The sequence below is a fragment of the Bos javanicus genome, chromosome 3 (assembly GCF_032452875.1).
Source record: "Bos javanicus breed banteng chromosome 3, ARS-OSU_banteng_1.0, whole genome shotgun sequence".
Classification (NCBI taxonomy): Eukaryota; Metazoa; Chordata; class Mammalia; order Artiodactyla; family Bovidae; genus Bos; species Bos javanicus.
This window is the reverse complement of record NC_083870.1, coordinates 50692946-50710354: the sequence shown is the minus strand read 5'-3', so window position 1 is coordinate 50710354 and position 17409 is coordinate 50692946. Positions and strand designations below refer to the sequence as shown.

Genomic DNA, 17409 nt, shown 5'->3' with positions numbered 1-17409 from the left:
TGGACAGGGAAGCCTGGCATGCTGCAGTCCATGGGGTTGCAGAGTCAGACATGACTGAGTGATTGAACTGAACTGAAGAATTAAGAAGGAAGGTCTCTTTGAGTCTTTCGTACCAAGATCTTGAGCTTCAAAGATAGGAACCTTGACTGTCTTGTTCACCAGGCCTAGAATAGGTACTTATTCAATATTTATTGAAGGAAAAATAATTAACCTGAAAAGACATTGAGTTTCTAATATTTCTTCTACCATTTTTGAGAAATTATACTGTCAAGTGCATAACTCATGTATTTTGTTTTTTTTTAACTTCATTTTGTTATGGAGCATAGTTGATTGAGGGTTTCCCTAGTGGCTCAGACAGTTAAGAATCTGCCTGTAATGCGGGAGACCTAGGTTGGTTAACAATGTGTTAATTTCATGTGTACAGCAAAGTGATTCAGTTATATATATACAATAATTTTTCTTTCTTTCTTTCTTTTTATTTGGACAGCGCTGTGCATCATGTGGGATACTAGTTCCTTGACAAGGGCTTGAACTGTGCCCTCTTCTCTAGGAGTGTCTTAACCACTGGTCTCCCAGGGAAATCCCTCATGTATTTTAATATTAGCCTTGTAGTAGTCCTCAGAGATTATATCAGATGTGAAATACACTGTCTGCGATGTCGCAAGTAATATTCAGATAATTTCCTAGTTAGCTGGGGGGATAAATTGGGAAATGGGTTGGAGGGGGGCGGAGAAGACACACTTTGAATTATACATCTAGTTCTCAAGTTCTTGAGTCAAGGGTCTTATTATTGTATGAGTAGTAGTAAACCAAGAACAAAGGAGTGGGTAGAATCCTTGGCCTCCACTTGATTTCTTTTTTTTCCTGCTTGATTTCAAGGAAAGAAACTTTTTGTCAAGGCAGTTTCTTTCAAGATGGATATTAATAGTAGTGATGAAATGCTTCTCTAATAATAGTAACATTACAGGTACAGATATAGATACAGTCTTTATGTATGCATTGTCAAATAGTAAAATGTGTGTTCGTGCTCAGTCATGTCTGACTTTTTTGACACTGTGGAATGAGCCCAGTGGGATCCTCTGTCCATAGAATTTTCCATGCAAGAGTACTGGAGCAGATTGCCATTTCCTACTCCAGGGGATCTTCCCGACCCAGGGATTGAACCCATGTCTTTTGCATGTCTTGCCTTGGCAGGTGGATTCTTTACCACTGCGCCAAAAGCAAATAGGAAATAGTGATAGTCATAATGAATATTTTTGAGATATGATTTGAGTCCTGCTACTCAGTTACCTATAATGTATGTCACCAGAATACAATGTCATCCCAAGTCTATGGCCAGTATATGTCTAGTTTCCCCAATCCTCAGTCAAATCCCTGCTCTCATTTACCAATTGTCTTAACATACTCACTTGAATATAATTAATATGTTATTAAATATATTCTTATGTATGTATGTGTTCTTATGTATGGTGTTACATGTGCATTTTTAAGTTTGTATAAATGATAATTGTGCTATAAATTTTGTTCTGTTTTCATCTGTGCTTTGGCAGAATCTTTCCATGTTTTTGAATCTATGCTTCACTTCCAAGATCAAAACAGTATTCTACGTTTTCTAATTAGATTTCATGTTTTGTATTTTACCTTTTATGTCTGTGCTCCATCTGGAGTTCACCTTTTTGTGTATTGTGAACTAGGGATACAACTTTTTTTCCTTTTAAGTGAGCCAGTTTCTGTAACACATGTTTAATGAATAATATATCCTGTCTGTATGGATTTGTAGTATCATTTTTATCATTAACAGTTTCCTGTAAATAGATCTGTTTTGGAAATACCTGTTCTGTTGCATTGCTGTTATAGATTCTTACCAGTACAGAACAGTTTTCTCTGGAGTATGTCACAGTGTCTGGTAGGACAAGTCTTCCCCTCTTTGTTCTTCCTGTTGAAGGTTGATCTAGCAATTCTATTGGTTTTTCCATTAATTTTCTGAAGTATTTTACCTTTAAAAATCCTGCTGGGATTTTAACTGGAATTGCATTGAACTTAATATGCTAAAGATTAGCTGCCTAATATTGTGAAGTTTAGCCTGCATCAACTCCATTTGGGAGAAGCTGTATTCTCTACACCTTTAACATCCTGTAAAAAGGAAGGTATGGACTGGACGTTTAATGAGTGTTGAGCATTCATTACCCAGGAGCAAAGGTAGGGACTACAGAGCTTAAAGAAAGGGTAGATGGACCAGCCTCTTCTATTTGTTTTGGTTTTCTGTGTAAATTTAACTTAAATATGAGAGGCAGCCTAGCATTGATGCAAGATGAGCGATACAGCTTTGTAGTTATTGACCAGGGTCAACTGAGCATCCAGAAGTAATACTTCCTGATCAAAAAGTATTTATCAAGGCACTTTTACATGATATGAACTTGGGAAAATATTTCCAACTGTATAATAGCAAAGTATTCGAAATGTATAAGGTGCTCTTGAAAATCATTATGGGAGGGATTAACATTTCAGCTTTAAAAACAGGCTGAGAACATCAGCTGGAGTTTCAAGAAACACAAATTGTTAACAAATTTATGGGGGGAAAAAAAAGCTTCTCAGTAGTAGAAATGTAAATAGAAACTTACGCTTGTATGTGTGTGTGTGTTGTCAAATAGCAAAAGGATGATACTCCTTTTCTGAGAAGGTGTGGGCCATCAAGTAACTTCTCTGATCTGGTCAGAGTGTTGATTGGTACCATTTTGGAGATTCATTTGACAAAATAAGTATTACATTAAAATATATACATAATGCGGTTTTGGGCAAAATGGGGTGTTTAAATGAAACACCCATCACAAGATGATAATTGAAACTGGATGGTGAATATCTGATGGTTCATTGTGCTTGTTTTGTTTATTGTTGTTCAAAGAGTTATGTCCAACTCTTTGTGACTCCATGACTGCAGCATGCCAGGCTCCCCTTTCCTCCATTATCTCCTGGAGTTTGCTCAAATTCATGTCCATTGAGCCAATATTATTATTTAACCATCTCAACATCTGTTACCCCCTTCTCTTTTCTAATGAGTTGGCTCTTTGCTTAGGGGCCAAAGTATTGGAGCTTCAGCATCAGTCCTTCCAGTGAATATTCAGGGTTGATATTCTTTAGGATTGACTGGTTTGCTCTTCTTGCAGTCCAAGGGACTCTCCAGGAGTGTTTTCCAGCACCACAGTTCAAAAGCATCAATTCTTTGGCACTCAGCCTTCTTTATGGTCCAACTCTTATATCCGTACATGACTACTGGAAAAGCCATAGCTTTGACTAGATGGACCTTTGTCAGCAAAATGATGTCTCTGCTTTTTAATGTGCTTTCTAGGTTTGTTATAGCTTTCCTTTCAAGGAGCAAGCGTCATTTGATTTCATGGCTACAGTCATCGTCCGCAATGATTTTGGAGCCCAAGATAATAGAATCTGCCACTGTTTCACTTTTTCTGTTTCTGTTTGCCATGAAGTGATGGGACTGGATGCCATGATCTTAGTTTTTAGAATGTTGTATTTCAAGCCAGCTTTTTCAGTCTCCTCTTTCACCCTCATCAAGAGGTTCTTTAGTCTCTCTTCACTTTATGCCATTAGAGTGGTATCATCTGCATATCTGAGGTTGTTATTTCTCCTGGCAGTCTTTATTCCAGCTTGTAATTCATCCAGCCTGGCATTTTGTATGAGGTACACTGCATATAAGCTAAATAAGCAGAGTGACAAAATAGAGCCTTGTTGTACTCCTTCCCCAATTTTGAACCAGTCTATTGTTCCATGTGCTTTTCTTATTTTTATTTATTTTTAATGGAAGGATTATTGCTTTATAGAATTTTGTTGTTTTCTGTCAAACCTCAACATGAAACAGCCATAGGTATACGTATATCCCCACTCTTTTGGACCTCCCTCCCCATCCCATCCTTCTAGGTTGATACAGAGCACCTGTTTGAGTTTCTTGAGTCATACAGCAAATTCCCATTGGCTATCTATTTTACATATGGTAATGTAAGTTTCCATGTTACTCTTTCCATACATCTCACCCTCTTGTCCCCTCTCCACGTGTCCATAAGTCTGTTCTCTATGTCTGTTTCTCCATTGCTGCCCTGTAAATAAATTCCTCAGTACCATTTTTCTAGATTCTGTATACATGCGTTAGAATATGATATTTATCTTTCTCTTTCTGACTCACTTCACTCTGTATAATAGATTCTAGGTTCATCCACCTCATTAGAACCGACTCAAAAGTGTTCCTTTTTATGGCTGAGTAATATTCCATTGTGTATATGTACCACAACTTCTTCCATTCATCTGTCGATGGACATCTAGGTTGCTTCCATGTTCTAGCTATTGTAAATAGTGCTGCAGTGAACAATGGGATACATGTGTCTTTTTCAATTTTGGTTTCCTCAGGGTATATGCCTAGGAGTGGGATTGCTGGGTCATATGGTAGTTTTATTCCTAGTTTTTTAAGGACTCTCCATACCATCTTCCATAATGGCTGTATCAGTTTGTATTCCCCCCAACCGTGCAAGAGCATTCCCTTTTCTCCACACCCTCTCCAGCATTTATTGTTTGTAGACTTTTGATGATGGCCATTCTGACCTATGTGAGGTGATATCTCATTGTGGTTTTGATTTGCATTTCCCTAATAATGAGTGATGTTGAGCATCTTTTCATGTGTTTGTTAGCTATCTGTATTTCTTCTTTGGTGAAATGTCTGTTTAGGTCTTTTTCCCACTTTTTGATTGGGTTATTTGTTTTTCTGTTATTGAGTTGTATGAGCTGCTTGTATATTTTGGAAATTAAACCTTTGTAAGTTGTTTCATTTGCTATTATTTTCTCCCATTATGAAGGTTGTCTTTTCAGCTTGCTTATAGTTTTCTTTGCTATGCAAAAGCTTTTTAAGTTTAATCAGGTCCCACTTGTTTACTTTTGTTTTTATTTCCATTACTCTAGGATGTAGGTCATAGAGATCTTGCTTTGATTTATGTCACCCAGTGTTCTGCCTATGTTTTCCTCTAAGAGTTTTATAGTTTCTGGTCTTACCTAGTAGGTCTTTAATCCATTTTGAGTTTATCTTTGTGTATGGTGTTAAGAAGTGTTCTAATTTCATTCTTTTACATGTAGCTGTCCAGTTTTCCCAGCACCATTCATTGAGAGGCTGTCTTTGCCCCATTGTATATTCTTACCTCCTTTGTCAAAAATAAGACACCTGTAGGTGTATGGGTTTATTTCTGGGCTTTCTATCTTGTTTCATTGGTCTATATTTCTGTTTTTGTGTCAGTACCATACTGTCTTGATGACTGTAGCTTTGTAATATAACCTGAAGTCAGGAAGCTTGATTCCTCCAGTTCCATTCTTCTTTCTCAAGACTGCTTTGGCTATTCGGGGTCTTTTGTGTTTCCATATGAATTGTGAAATTTTTTGTTCTAGTTCTGTGAAAAATGCCATTGGTAATTTGATAGGGATCACATTGAATCTGTAGATTGCATTTGGTAGTATAGTCATTTTCATAATATCGATTCTTCCTACCCAGGAACATGGAATATCTGTCCATCTGTTTATGTCATTCTTTGATTTCTTTCATCAGTCTTATAATTTTCTATGTACAGTTCTTTTGTCTCCTTAGGTAAGTTTATTCCTAAATATTTTATTCTTTCTGTTGCAATGGTGAATGGGATTGATTCCTTAATTTCTTCTTCTGATTTTTCATTGGTAGTATATAGAAATGCAAATGATTTCTGTGTATTGATTTTGTATCCGGCTACTTTGCTAAATTCACTGATTAGCCCTAGTAATTTTCTGATACTGTGTTTAGGGTTTTCTATGTACAGTATCATGTCATCTGCAAACAGTGAGAGCTTTACTTCTTTTCTGATCTGGATTCCTTTTATTTCTTTTTCCTCTCTGATTGCTGTAGCTAGGACTTTCCAGAACTATGCTGAATAATACTGGTGAAAGTGGACACCCTTGTCTTGTTCCTGATCTTAGGGGGAATGCTTTCAGTTTTTCATCATTGAGAATAATGTTTGCTGTAGGCTCATCATATACGGCCTTTACTATGTTGAGGTTGGTTACTTCTGTGCCCATTTTTTTGAAGAGTTTTAATCATAAATGGGTGCTGGATTTTGTCAAAGGCTTTTTCTGCATCTGTTGAGATGATCATATGATTTTTATCTTTCAGTTTGTTAATACGGTTTATCACATTGATTGATTTGTGTGTATTGAAGAATCCTTGCATTCCTACAATAAACTCAACAGTCATGGTGTATGAGCTTTCTGATGTGTTGCTGAATTCTGTTTGCTAAAATTTTGTTGAGGATTTTTGCATCTATGTTCATCAGTGATATTGGCCTGTAGTTTTCTTTTTTTTGCATTGTCTTGGTATCAGGGTGATGGTGGCCTTGTAGAATGAGTTTGGAAGTGTTCTTCCTCTGCAATATTTTGAAAGAGTTTTAGAAGGATAGGCATTAGCTCTTTTCTAACCGTCTGATAGAATTCTCCTGTGAAGCCATCTGGTCCTGGGCTTTTGTTTTTGGGGAGATTTTTGATCACAGCTTCAATATCAGTGCTTGTAATTGGGTTGTTCATAATTTCTGTTTCTTCCTGGTTCAGTCTTGGAAGATTGAACTTTTCTAAGAATCTGTCCATTTCTTCCAGGTTATCCATTTTATTGCCATATAGTTGTTCATAATAGTCTCTTATAATCCTTTGTATTTCTGCATTGTCTGTTGTAACCTCTCCTTTTTCATTTCTAGTTTTGTTGGTTTGATTCTTCTCTTTTTTTTTTCTAGATGAGTCTTGCTAAGGGTTTGTCAATTTTGTTTATCTTTTCAAAGTACCGGTTTTTAGTTTTATTAATCTTTACTAGTGTTTCTTTCATTTCTTTTTCATTTATTTCTGCTTGGATCTTTATGATTCTTTCCTTCTGTTAATTTTGGTTTGGTGTTTTTTTGTTGTTGTTCTTCTTTTCCCAGTTTTAGGTGTAAAGTTATTCGATTGCCTCTGCGATGTTTTTCTTGTTTCTTGAGGTAGGATTGAATTGCTATAAACTTCCCTCTTAGGACTGCTTTTGCTGCATCCCATAGGTTTTGAATTGTCCTGTTTTCATTGTCATTTGTTTCTAGAAATTTTTTTATTTCTTCAGTAATCTGTTGGTTATTTAGAAACATGTTGTTTAATCTCTATGAGTTTGTGTTTCTTAGTTTTCTTCTTGTAATTGATATATAGTCTCATACCTTTGTGGTCAGAGAAGATGCTTCATGCGATTTCAGTTTTCTTAAATTTACTGAGATTTGAGTTGTGACCCAAGATGTAGTGTATCCTGGAGAATGTTCCATGTGCACTTGAGAAGAAGGTGTATTCTTCTGCATTTGGATGGAATGTCCTGAAGATAATGAGATCCATGTCATCTAATGTATCATTTAAGACTTGTGTTTCCTTACTAATTTTCTGTTTTGATGATCTGTCCATTGGCGTGAATGGGGTGTTAAAGTCTCCTACTATTATTGTATTACTGTCAGTTTCTCCTTTTATGTCTGTTAGTGTTTGTCTTATGTATTGAGGTGCTCCTATGTTGGGTGCATAGATATTTACAATTGTTCTGTCTTCCTCTTGGATTGATCCTTTGATCATTATGTAGTGTCCTTTCTTATCTCTTGTAATATTCTTTATTTTAAGGTCTGTTTTGGCTGATATGAGGATTGCTACTCCAGCGTTCTTTTGCTTCTCATTTGCATGGAATATATTTTTCCATCCTCTCACTTGCAGTCTATATGTGTCTTTAGGTCTGAAGTGGGTTTCTTGTAGACAGTGTATATATATGGGTCTTGTTTTTGTATCCATTCAGCCCATCTGTATCTTTTGGTTGGAGCATTTTATCCATTTACATTTAAACTAATTATTGATATATATGTTCCTGTTGCCCCATGTCCATTTGTTAACTGTTGCCTCTTGACTTGCATACAGGTTTCTCAGGAGACAGGTAAGGTGGTCTGATACTCCTGTCTCTTAAGAATTTTCTACAGTTATGATCCATATAGTCAAAGGCTTTAGCATAGTCAATGGAACAGAAGTAGATGTTTTTCTGGAACTCCCTTGCTTTTTCATGATCCAGCGGATGTTGGCAATTTGATCTCTGGCTCCTCTGCAGCTTTGAAACACAGCTTTTACATCTGGAAGTTCTCAGTTTCACATACTGCTGAAGCCTATCTTGAAGGATTTTCGAGCATTAACTTTGTAGAATGTGATATGAGCACAATTGTATAGTAGTTTGAAAACTCTTTGGCATTGCCCTTTTTTGGGATTGGAATGAAAACTGACCTTCTCCAGTCCTGTGGCCACTGCTATTTTGCATATTTGCTGACATAGTGAGTACAACACTTTAACAGCATTGTCTTTAGGATTTTAAATAGCTCAGCTGGAATTTTATCACCTCCTCTAGCTTTGTTCTAGTGATGCTTCCTAAGGCCCACTTGACTTCACACTTCAGGATGTCTGGTTGTATGTGAGTGATCACACACACAGATCATGGTTATCTGGGTCGTTGAGACTTTTTTTGTATAGTTCTTCTTTTTTTTTTTTTTTATTTTTTTTTATCTTAATCATGTTTATTCTTCCTTTTTTTTAAATTTTATTTTATTTTTAAACTTTACATAATTGTATTAGTTTTGCCAAATATCAAAATGAATCCATCACAGGTATACATGTGCTCCCCATCCTGAACCCTCCTCCCTCCTCCCTCCCCATACCATCCCTCTGGGTCGTCCCAGTACACTAGCCCCATGCATCCAGTATCGTGTATCAAACCTGGACTGGCATCTCGTTCCATACATGATATTTTACATGTTTCAATGCCATTCTCCCAAATCTTCCCACCCTCTCCCTCTCCCACAGAGTCCATAAGACTGTTCCATACATCAGTGTCTCTTTTGCTGTCTCGTACACAGGGTTATTGTTATCATCTTTCTAAATTCCATGTATATGCGTTAGTATACTGTATTGGTGTTTTTCCTTCTGGCTTACTTCACTCTGTATAATAGGCTCCAGTTTCATCCACCTCATTAGAACTGATTCAAATGAATTCTTTTTAATGGCTGAGTAATACTCCATTGTGTATATGTGTATTCTTGCCACTTCTTAATCTCTTCTTTTTGCATGTATTTATAATGTTCTACAATAAAAGGGGGAAAATGCATATTTTTGATACAGCAGTTCTTTTTGAATTTATGCTATGTAGTATTTGGAATGCTTTAAAATTAAAGTGTAAAGGGATGAACTTTGTATTATTGCCTGTAATAGTAATACAAAACATTGGAAAATCCTCAATGTTCCTCAGTTGTGTGGTAGTTGGAAAGGAGCTTAGCAGCTGTTGGAAAGATTATCTTACATGCTTTTATATTTATACAGATGGACATTACATTCATTTAAGATACATTGTTATGTGAGAAAAATTATAGAGCAGTGTATGCAGTATTCTAATTTTTGTTATATGTATGTAAATTATATCTACATGTAGATTGTATACATAAGAAAAATGAGATGAATAGTTTTCTTTTGTGGGAGGAAGTAGGATGGGAAGTTTTTATTTTTATTTTTTTGATTTTATATTTATTTTTTAATACAAAAAGCATTTTGTATTGGGGTATAGCCAGTTAGCAGTGTTGCAATAGTTTCAAGTGATCAGTGAAGGGAATTTTATTTTTGAGTGTATATTTTTATATTATTTACTTAATCAGCTCTGTGTTTACCTTTGTAATCAGAAAGGAAGTAATACATTCTAAAATTAGAAAAATGTTTAACTTCTAATAATGGATACATTCTGGACAGGAGGGAAGTAATCAGTGACAGTAACAGGGGGAAAGGGAAGATGTACATTGTTTATCCTAGTTATGTTTGAGTTGTGTTCAGTGTTACGGGTCATTTACCCTTTCTTTCTTTGTTTTCTCTAAAAGTTCTTTGGGAAGAAGAATTTTAAGGTAGGATAATACTTTTACAAAATATCTTTATTAAAGTAGTTTCAGATAATACATGATTTATGTTCTATGTGTTTGTATTGATAAAATATTGATGTGCATTTTCCTTAGAATGTAAATTAGAGTCTATTCTTATTCTTAGAGCAAAACTGAGATTATTTTGGCATAGATATATTTTTAGAAAAAAAATGTTACTTTATATAGCTTTTTTTTTTTTAAATTGAATTTGAACTTTATAAAGTCCATATAACCTTTCTGAGCTTTATGTACCATACTCTATAATAGAGCAATGAGGCTACAGCTGTCAGAAGAGTAACACACATTCCCTGGTTTTGGTAGAATGTTTGGGTGGGAGAGTGGTGGTGTGTGTTGCAGTTAATTTCAGACTAAATGGGGAGACGACTGTAAGAGCAGAGACAGTTAAATGTGTATAACTTTCTCCCAAAAGTTTGGCTGTGAATGGGAGGAAAGAAATAAGAGAAAGTGGTGGGAAGGGAAGGAAGGAATCAAGGGAATTTTAGTTTTTCTGTTTTCCCACCACTATCCTTACAAGTTATTAAGAGTAGTTGAATGCTACTGGGAAAGTGCCAGTAGAAAGATTGATTGAATGCTGACTCTGGTCTATAATTCTGTAACTTTGGTCAAGTTATTTAATCTGTCTTCTTAGAGTCACAGGTTTTTCATAGGTAAAAAGGGATCTGTAAAATCATTATCTGTAAAAATGTCTCCATAATATTGTTCTGAGTATTATCACTCTTCCCCTGGCACAGTAAATGGCTCATGATATGGGCTTAAAGAGTGATCTGTGAATAAATGTGCAGGTTGATGTATGGTTGAGCACACAGTAGTCACTCAAGTCACTTTTCCCCAGGAGTTTGGCTGTGAATGGAAGGGAAAAAGGTTATAGTGGAAGTGAGACATAAGGAATCAAGGGCAACTGTTACTGGATTAAGGATTGTTAATATACGATGTGCTAGAAATATTAGTAGAATTGAGGTGGAAACACTAGGAGTGGAAAAAAAATTTTAATGATTTATTTCTTATGATCTAAGGGCTTATTTTGTAGTAGGAGTAATATAGTGGAGAGTAAGATGGGGACAGACCTTGCCATCAAAGGTTAAAAAGGGAGAGAATTTGTTGAAGCAGTGGCAGAGGATATGAAACTATCTGGGAATGTTTGCAGTTGTGATTTTGTACATATTCCACTCTAGAGTTGGAAGATTCTAGGTCCTTGTAGTCACTCTGGTATTCTGATGAGGTTATTTCTCACACATAATTAATTATGTTGATCAGGCTCTAGTTTCTTTAAGGGAAGCAAAGTCTGTCTGTGACCATTGAGTTTATAGCTTTCTAGAAAGTTGCTTGCTAATAGAGTCATTTTCATACTGTGATTTGAAGATTTTGTTTCACTGTCTGGAGAGAGAAAATGCTCAGCCTGACATGGAGCTTTCCTGCTGATAAAATTTGTTATAGTGACTCATTTTCCATTTTTACTTGTATCACTCATCTTGTCAGGTTTTTAAGTCTTGTAAATCATCTAATTATAGTATTGAAGAGCTTTTTCTTCAGCTTATGCTGACCTGGCAACAGTATATGGTGATACGTATTTTTAGATCATGATTCTTAAAATGTGATCCATGGGTCTTTTCAGGTGGTCTGCAAAGTCTTAACTGTTTTCGTGATAATACTAATATGTTACTTGCTTTTCCCACTGTATTGACGTTTGTATGATTGTGTGAAACTAGTATTTGGTCAGGCTAGTGTATGCCTTAGCATGAAACAAGGCACCAGTGTATGCTAGTATTACTTACTTTTGAGCACTTACAGTTAAACAAAAACACTACACACGCACAGAAAACCCTACTGCACTTAAGAACATTCTTTTTTAAATTTTTTACTTATTTTTGGGTGTGCTAGGTCTTCGTGGCTGTGTGTGGGCTTTCTTGAGTTGCTGTGAGTGGGGGCTACTATGGTTGTCATGTACAATCTTCTCATTGTGGTGGCTTCTCTTGTTGTGAAGCATGTACTCTAGGGCTTATGGGTTCAGTAGTTGTGGCAAATGGGATTAGTTGCCCCAAGGCACATGGAATCTTCCCGGACCAGGGATCGAACCTCTGTCCCCTGCTTTGGTGGGCTGATTCTTAACCACTGTACTACCAGGGAACATTCTTGATGAAACATTATTTTCATTTAATCTTAATCTTGAGTTTAGGTTTTTAATATTATGCGTGACAGAATAGGAAATCCATGTAAGATATTTATGCCATTGTTTGAGTTGCTGGTTGAACTAGTAGCTTTTTCATGAAACATCAGTTTTTACTTGAAACAGTGACTTGCTTGGGTTATATGGTAGATACTTTCTTGACATTCTTTTCATTTATATTTACTTACCATTTTTTGTTTTCTTGCTTTGTCCTTTTGGATTGGAGCTACTATATGGTGTCATTACTTAAATACAGTTTTGTTCCCACCATCTTTTGTGCAGTTATTGTCAAATATATTACATTCTTGTATGTCATGGCCTTAAAAATTCAATTATGTACGTATTGTTCCATATGTTTGCTTTAGAATACATATGCATTTACACTGCCTTTTATGATTACTTAATTACCTTTCTTAGTGTTCTTTGTTTTTTATTTTGTGTGTGTGTACACATATGTGCATGTTTGAATTTCTACCTTGGTTTACTTATGAACTTTTTTTATTACTTGTAACTCTGCTAGCAACAAATTCTCTTAGTTTTTGTTTATCTAGAAGTATCTGTTTCACCTTCATTTTTGAAAGCACAGTTTTACTGTATATAAAATTCTTAATTGACAGTTTTCCCCCTCCCTTTCAGTTCTTTGAATATGCTATTTCACTGCCTTCTGGCCTTCATTGTTTCTGAAGAGAAGTTGGCTTTACTGGGGTTTCTTTGTATGTGAAGAATTATTTTTCTTCCTGCTTTCAAGATTTTCTTTGGGTTTTAACATTTTTACTGTGTTTTGTCTAGATGTAGATCTCTTTGAATTTATATTGCTTGGAGTTTGTTTAGCTTCTTGGTTATATAGATGAATGTTTTTTTAGCAAATGTGGAATATCAGTCACTATTCCTTTGGATATATTTAGAATGTAGTGTATCTTTGAAACTCTATGCCCTTTATTTAGTTTTTAAAATTTTTATTGGAGGATAATTGTTTTACAATATTGTGTTGGTTTCCGCCATACATCAACATGAATCAGCCACTGGTATACAAACACTAACTTCTCACACCTCCCTCCTCCACACCCCTGGAACTTAACCATTCTAGTCTCTGTTTCTATCAGTTTGACTCCTCTAATTACCTCATGTGAGTGTAATTATACATTATTTGTCTTTTTTATCTGCCTGATTTTACTTCATCGTAATGTTTTCAGGGTTTATTCATGTTGTGGTTTGTGACAGAATTTTCCAGAATTTGTGTATCCTTAGGTATTGAAAATAGGTATTCCCAATTGGAAACTTTTTTTTCTTCCCTACTTACTTCATTTTTACCTAACTTTTATACTGTTTTAGAATGATCACCTACCTAGTTTTACATATTATTGTACATTTAATTAGTTAAAAGTCTAAATTGGGAGGATGAAACCAAACAAATATTGCTTGGTTATCTTTATGAAGGCTGATGGTGGTGTGCTGTGCTGTTTATGCAGTAATTGATATATGTCACAATGTAATTTTGGAGTATATAATTTTGGGGTCTTATGCTTAAAAAATGTAAGTGATCTTACAGTTGGCTTCTCAGTTGAATATGATTTTGTAAAAATTGGTGGCTCTCAGTATTTTTTTAAACTTCTAGAAGTCAGTATACTTGAGGAACTGTGATGCATTCCCATCAGTGAACAAGGCTTCATTCAGTAGTGATACCCTGTAGGGAGGTCATGACTACCCTTCCAATGAGTTAAATATACCCAACTACCCAGAATCACTGGTTAGTGTATTTTAACTACATGCGGCATAATCTTTTTTTCAGTTGAAGTATAGTTGATTTACAGTGTTTCAGGTGTACAGCAACGTGATTCAGTTATACATGCTGCTGCTACTAAGTTGCATCAGCCATGTCCAACTCTGTGCAACCCCATAGACGGCAACCCACCAGATTTCTCTGTCCCTGGGATTCTCCAGGCAAGAATAGTGGAGTAGGTTGCCACTTCCTTCTCCAGTGCATGAAGGTGAAAAGTGAAAGTGAAGTCGCTCAGTTGTGTCCGACTCTTGGCGACCCCATGGACTGTAGCCTGCCAGGCTCCTCCGTCCATGGGATTTCCCAGGCAAGAGTACTGGAGTGGGGTGCCATTGCCTTCTCCATCAGTTATACATACATATGTGTTATATATATGACATGTGTGTATATATATGTATTCTGTGTTTTTTTTTCTTTCTTTTGGCTGGGTGGCATGTGGGATCTTAGTTCCCTGACTAGGGATCAAACCTGTGCCTCCTGAATTGGGAGTGCTGAGTCTTAACCCCTGGACAGCCAGGGCAATCCCTATATATGTATTCTTTTAAAAATTCTTGCCCATTATTGGTTCTTTCAGAATATTAAATATCATTCCCTGTGCTACATAGTGGGTCCTTGTTGTTTATCATATATGTAGTAGTGGACATAATCATTCTTATTCTTTTATTTAGTGCTTATGAAATTATGTCATGCAACTTCTTTTATTTTATCTAAAGAGAGATGAGGGACTTCCCTGGTGGTCCAGTGGCTTTAAGACTCTGCACTCCCAATACAGGGAACTGGGTTCCCTTCCTGTTCAAGGAGCTGGATCACATGCCTCAACTAGGAGTTTGCATTCTGCAACTACAGATCCCAGATCCTGTGTGCTGCAACTAAGACCTGGCGCAGCCAAATAAATAAATACATACGTACTTAAACCTAAATAGAGATTCAGGGCATCCTTTGCTCATAACCATGGCCTACCCACTTCAACTTATAGCTGTCATTTTGATTATAGCTTTCCTGAATGTGTTACCTTGGAGTGGTTGCTGAATCCTGGCCTCCCTTGGGTTGACACGGAATGAATATTGACAACTGCTATAATTTTGTTTTAAGCTTCTTTGTTTCTGGAGAGTTTTTATGATTTGAGGTACTTGTTAGTATTTTCCCTAATTATAAGGTTTTTAATGGATAAAACATTTTGATAAATACATGATTGGTATAAAATATAAGCTTTATAAGTAAATCAGTCTTATATGTGATTATTTATTTCCTAAACAGAGACTCTACAGGGGCAGGTAATTCACTGGTCCACAAGCGGTCTCCTTTACGTCGAAACCAAAAGACCCCAACATCCTTGACCAAGCTGTCTTTACAGGATGGACATAAAGTCAAAAAGCCAGCATGTAAATTTGAAGAGGGTCAGGATGTCCTAGCTAGATGGTCAGATGGCTTGTTTTATCTTGGAACTATCAAAAAGGCAAGTTACCTTAATACATCTGTTGCTGTTTTTGCAGTAAACTTTTAATAATCTTGGATTTAAATTTAAGATTGTTTTTGATTTTAAAAGAAATCACTGTAAGTTTTCCTCTTTTCCAGATAAACATATTGAAACAGAGCTGCTTCATCATATTTGAAGACAGTTCTAAATCCTGGGTTCTCTGGAAGGACATTCAAACAGGCAGGTGCTACTATTCCCCCTGGACATGATTTACACTAAAATTTTATTTTCTTCAGCTTGTCATTTTCTAGTGTTAGTCTCTTTAGTACAGTGTATTAAGATAACTTAAAAAAAAAATCAGGGCGGTATTCAGTCTTCAAGGAGTTATCTGTGTTATAGATGATAAGAAGATCAAGAATTGCTCTGTTGATAAGAGTAGATTAGAGGACGGATGCACATGTATAAATTACTGGTAGGGCCCTTCTAAGAACTTTGACGAAAAATTTTAGCCATTAATATGAGTAATACTTTGGGCTTCACCTTAACTGTTACTTGCCTGTATTAGTAAGAAGTTATATAGAGAGGTAGTATTTATTGAGAGCATACTATTTGCCAGATGTTTTGGGGGATTAGGATATATTAAATAGCTTTAGAATACTAGAAATACTTATCCTTAAGAATAGTTTAAAATTACTGCTTAGCTATGAGTTTTTATATTTAGATAACAAAACTAGGTTATATTTGGATACAAGTAGAAATGAATACAGGTATGCTTTGGTTTGGTTATAAGTATGTTTCTTGTAATGCTTTTTATTGCAAACTATAATTGTTGTATGCCCTTTAAATCTGTTCAATAAAGGCATTTTCCCAGGTATCTGTTTCATGAAAGTGCTATATTTATGAAAAATTATGAATATTAAAAGTGCAAGTACTTTGCAAACTAAAGCCCCAGTTTGGGTATCCTTGTAATTTGTTAATGGGTCTGCACTTAAGATATTTTTATATCTCCTTATTAGAAAGGAGACAAATTCTTTCAAGTATTTATCAACTGGGTTTTTAATTTGAATCTGAGGTGCGACTTTATGGTAGGTTACTGCTGTGTTCATATTCTTGATTTCACTCTTAATTTTTTTTAAAGAATAAAAAGTTTTGATAATGGAATTGGAATGTTCTAGTTGCCATTTTTATACATGGTACTTAGGAATTAGATGGAGAGTTCAATAGCTGTTAACTTTAGTAAAATGTTTTTCTAGAGAAATTTTTTTCCAGTTTTAGGACTGATCAATTTAAAGGACTAAATGATGTTTTGAATCTCAACTTGAGGAGTCAGTGAGAAAAGGAATAGGAGGAGCACAGAATGTCTCCAATAGTAGTGATACTGAATACCTCTTATTAGCCTGCATACAGAATTATCCCCCTTTTCTTAGTTTGTAAATATGGATCCTTCTGGTGGAACTGAAACATGTAATACTGATTCTGTTCCCCTTCTATTAGTATGTATCCCTTTCAACTTTTCCACCTTTTTGAGGTTCCTGTGAGTTAAATATAAAGGTCTTTCTCTTTTTTCCTTCTCTCTCATCCTTCCTTCCATAAAGGAAGAAGAAAACCAGCTGTACATAGAGGTAGAAAGATGTCGTGAAAGTGAGGGGGTTGTGTTCTGCATGTGGCATACTCAGTATGTCAGTTCAGTGGCCTGTGATTGTTTTTTCCTTGCTGGCTCCTTTTACTATTCTTAGATAGCTCTTGGGCCATTTAATTCTTTTTGACACCTAGAAAGTTGCACACATATAACTTGGAATTGCTATAGAATGAGTAAGTGAACCTGGAAATTGCATTATGGCAGATGTCAGTGTGGAGTGTAGCTTTAATAGTTTTCTTCCTGTAAGAATCCTGTATATAGTAGTTATACATCAAAATGACTTAATAAATTATAGTAGTTTAACTCATCTAATAAGATTCTTTTAGAAAGTTTACATAAATAAAAGCAATGTATGGTCATATTAGTAATCAAAGAATTGTGCATTGCAACAGATAC

At 35.6% G+C, this 17409-nt stretch overlaps 1 protein-coding gene across 5 annotated transcripts in view; it reads left to right on the top strand.

Moving 5' to 3' along the window:
- Window positions 1-17409, top strand: part of MTF2 (metal response element binding transcription factor 2) — a 73644-nt gene that overhangs the window by 31899 nt on the left and 24336 nt on the right. For 2 of the 5 annotated variants that reach the window (XM_061411173.1, XM_061411174.1), the window contains 2 exons: window positions 15215-15413; window positions 15533-15614. In XM_061411173.1, coding sequence (XP_061267157.1) covers window positions 15215-15413; window positions 15533-15614 — 281 coding nt within the window. Of the gene's footprint in view, window positions 1-9956; window positions 9981-15214; window positions 15414-15530; window positions 15619-17409 lie in introns of those variants that run through there. The other 3 variants (XM_061411172.1, XM_061411177.1, XM_061411176.1) reach the window with 3 other exon arrangements.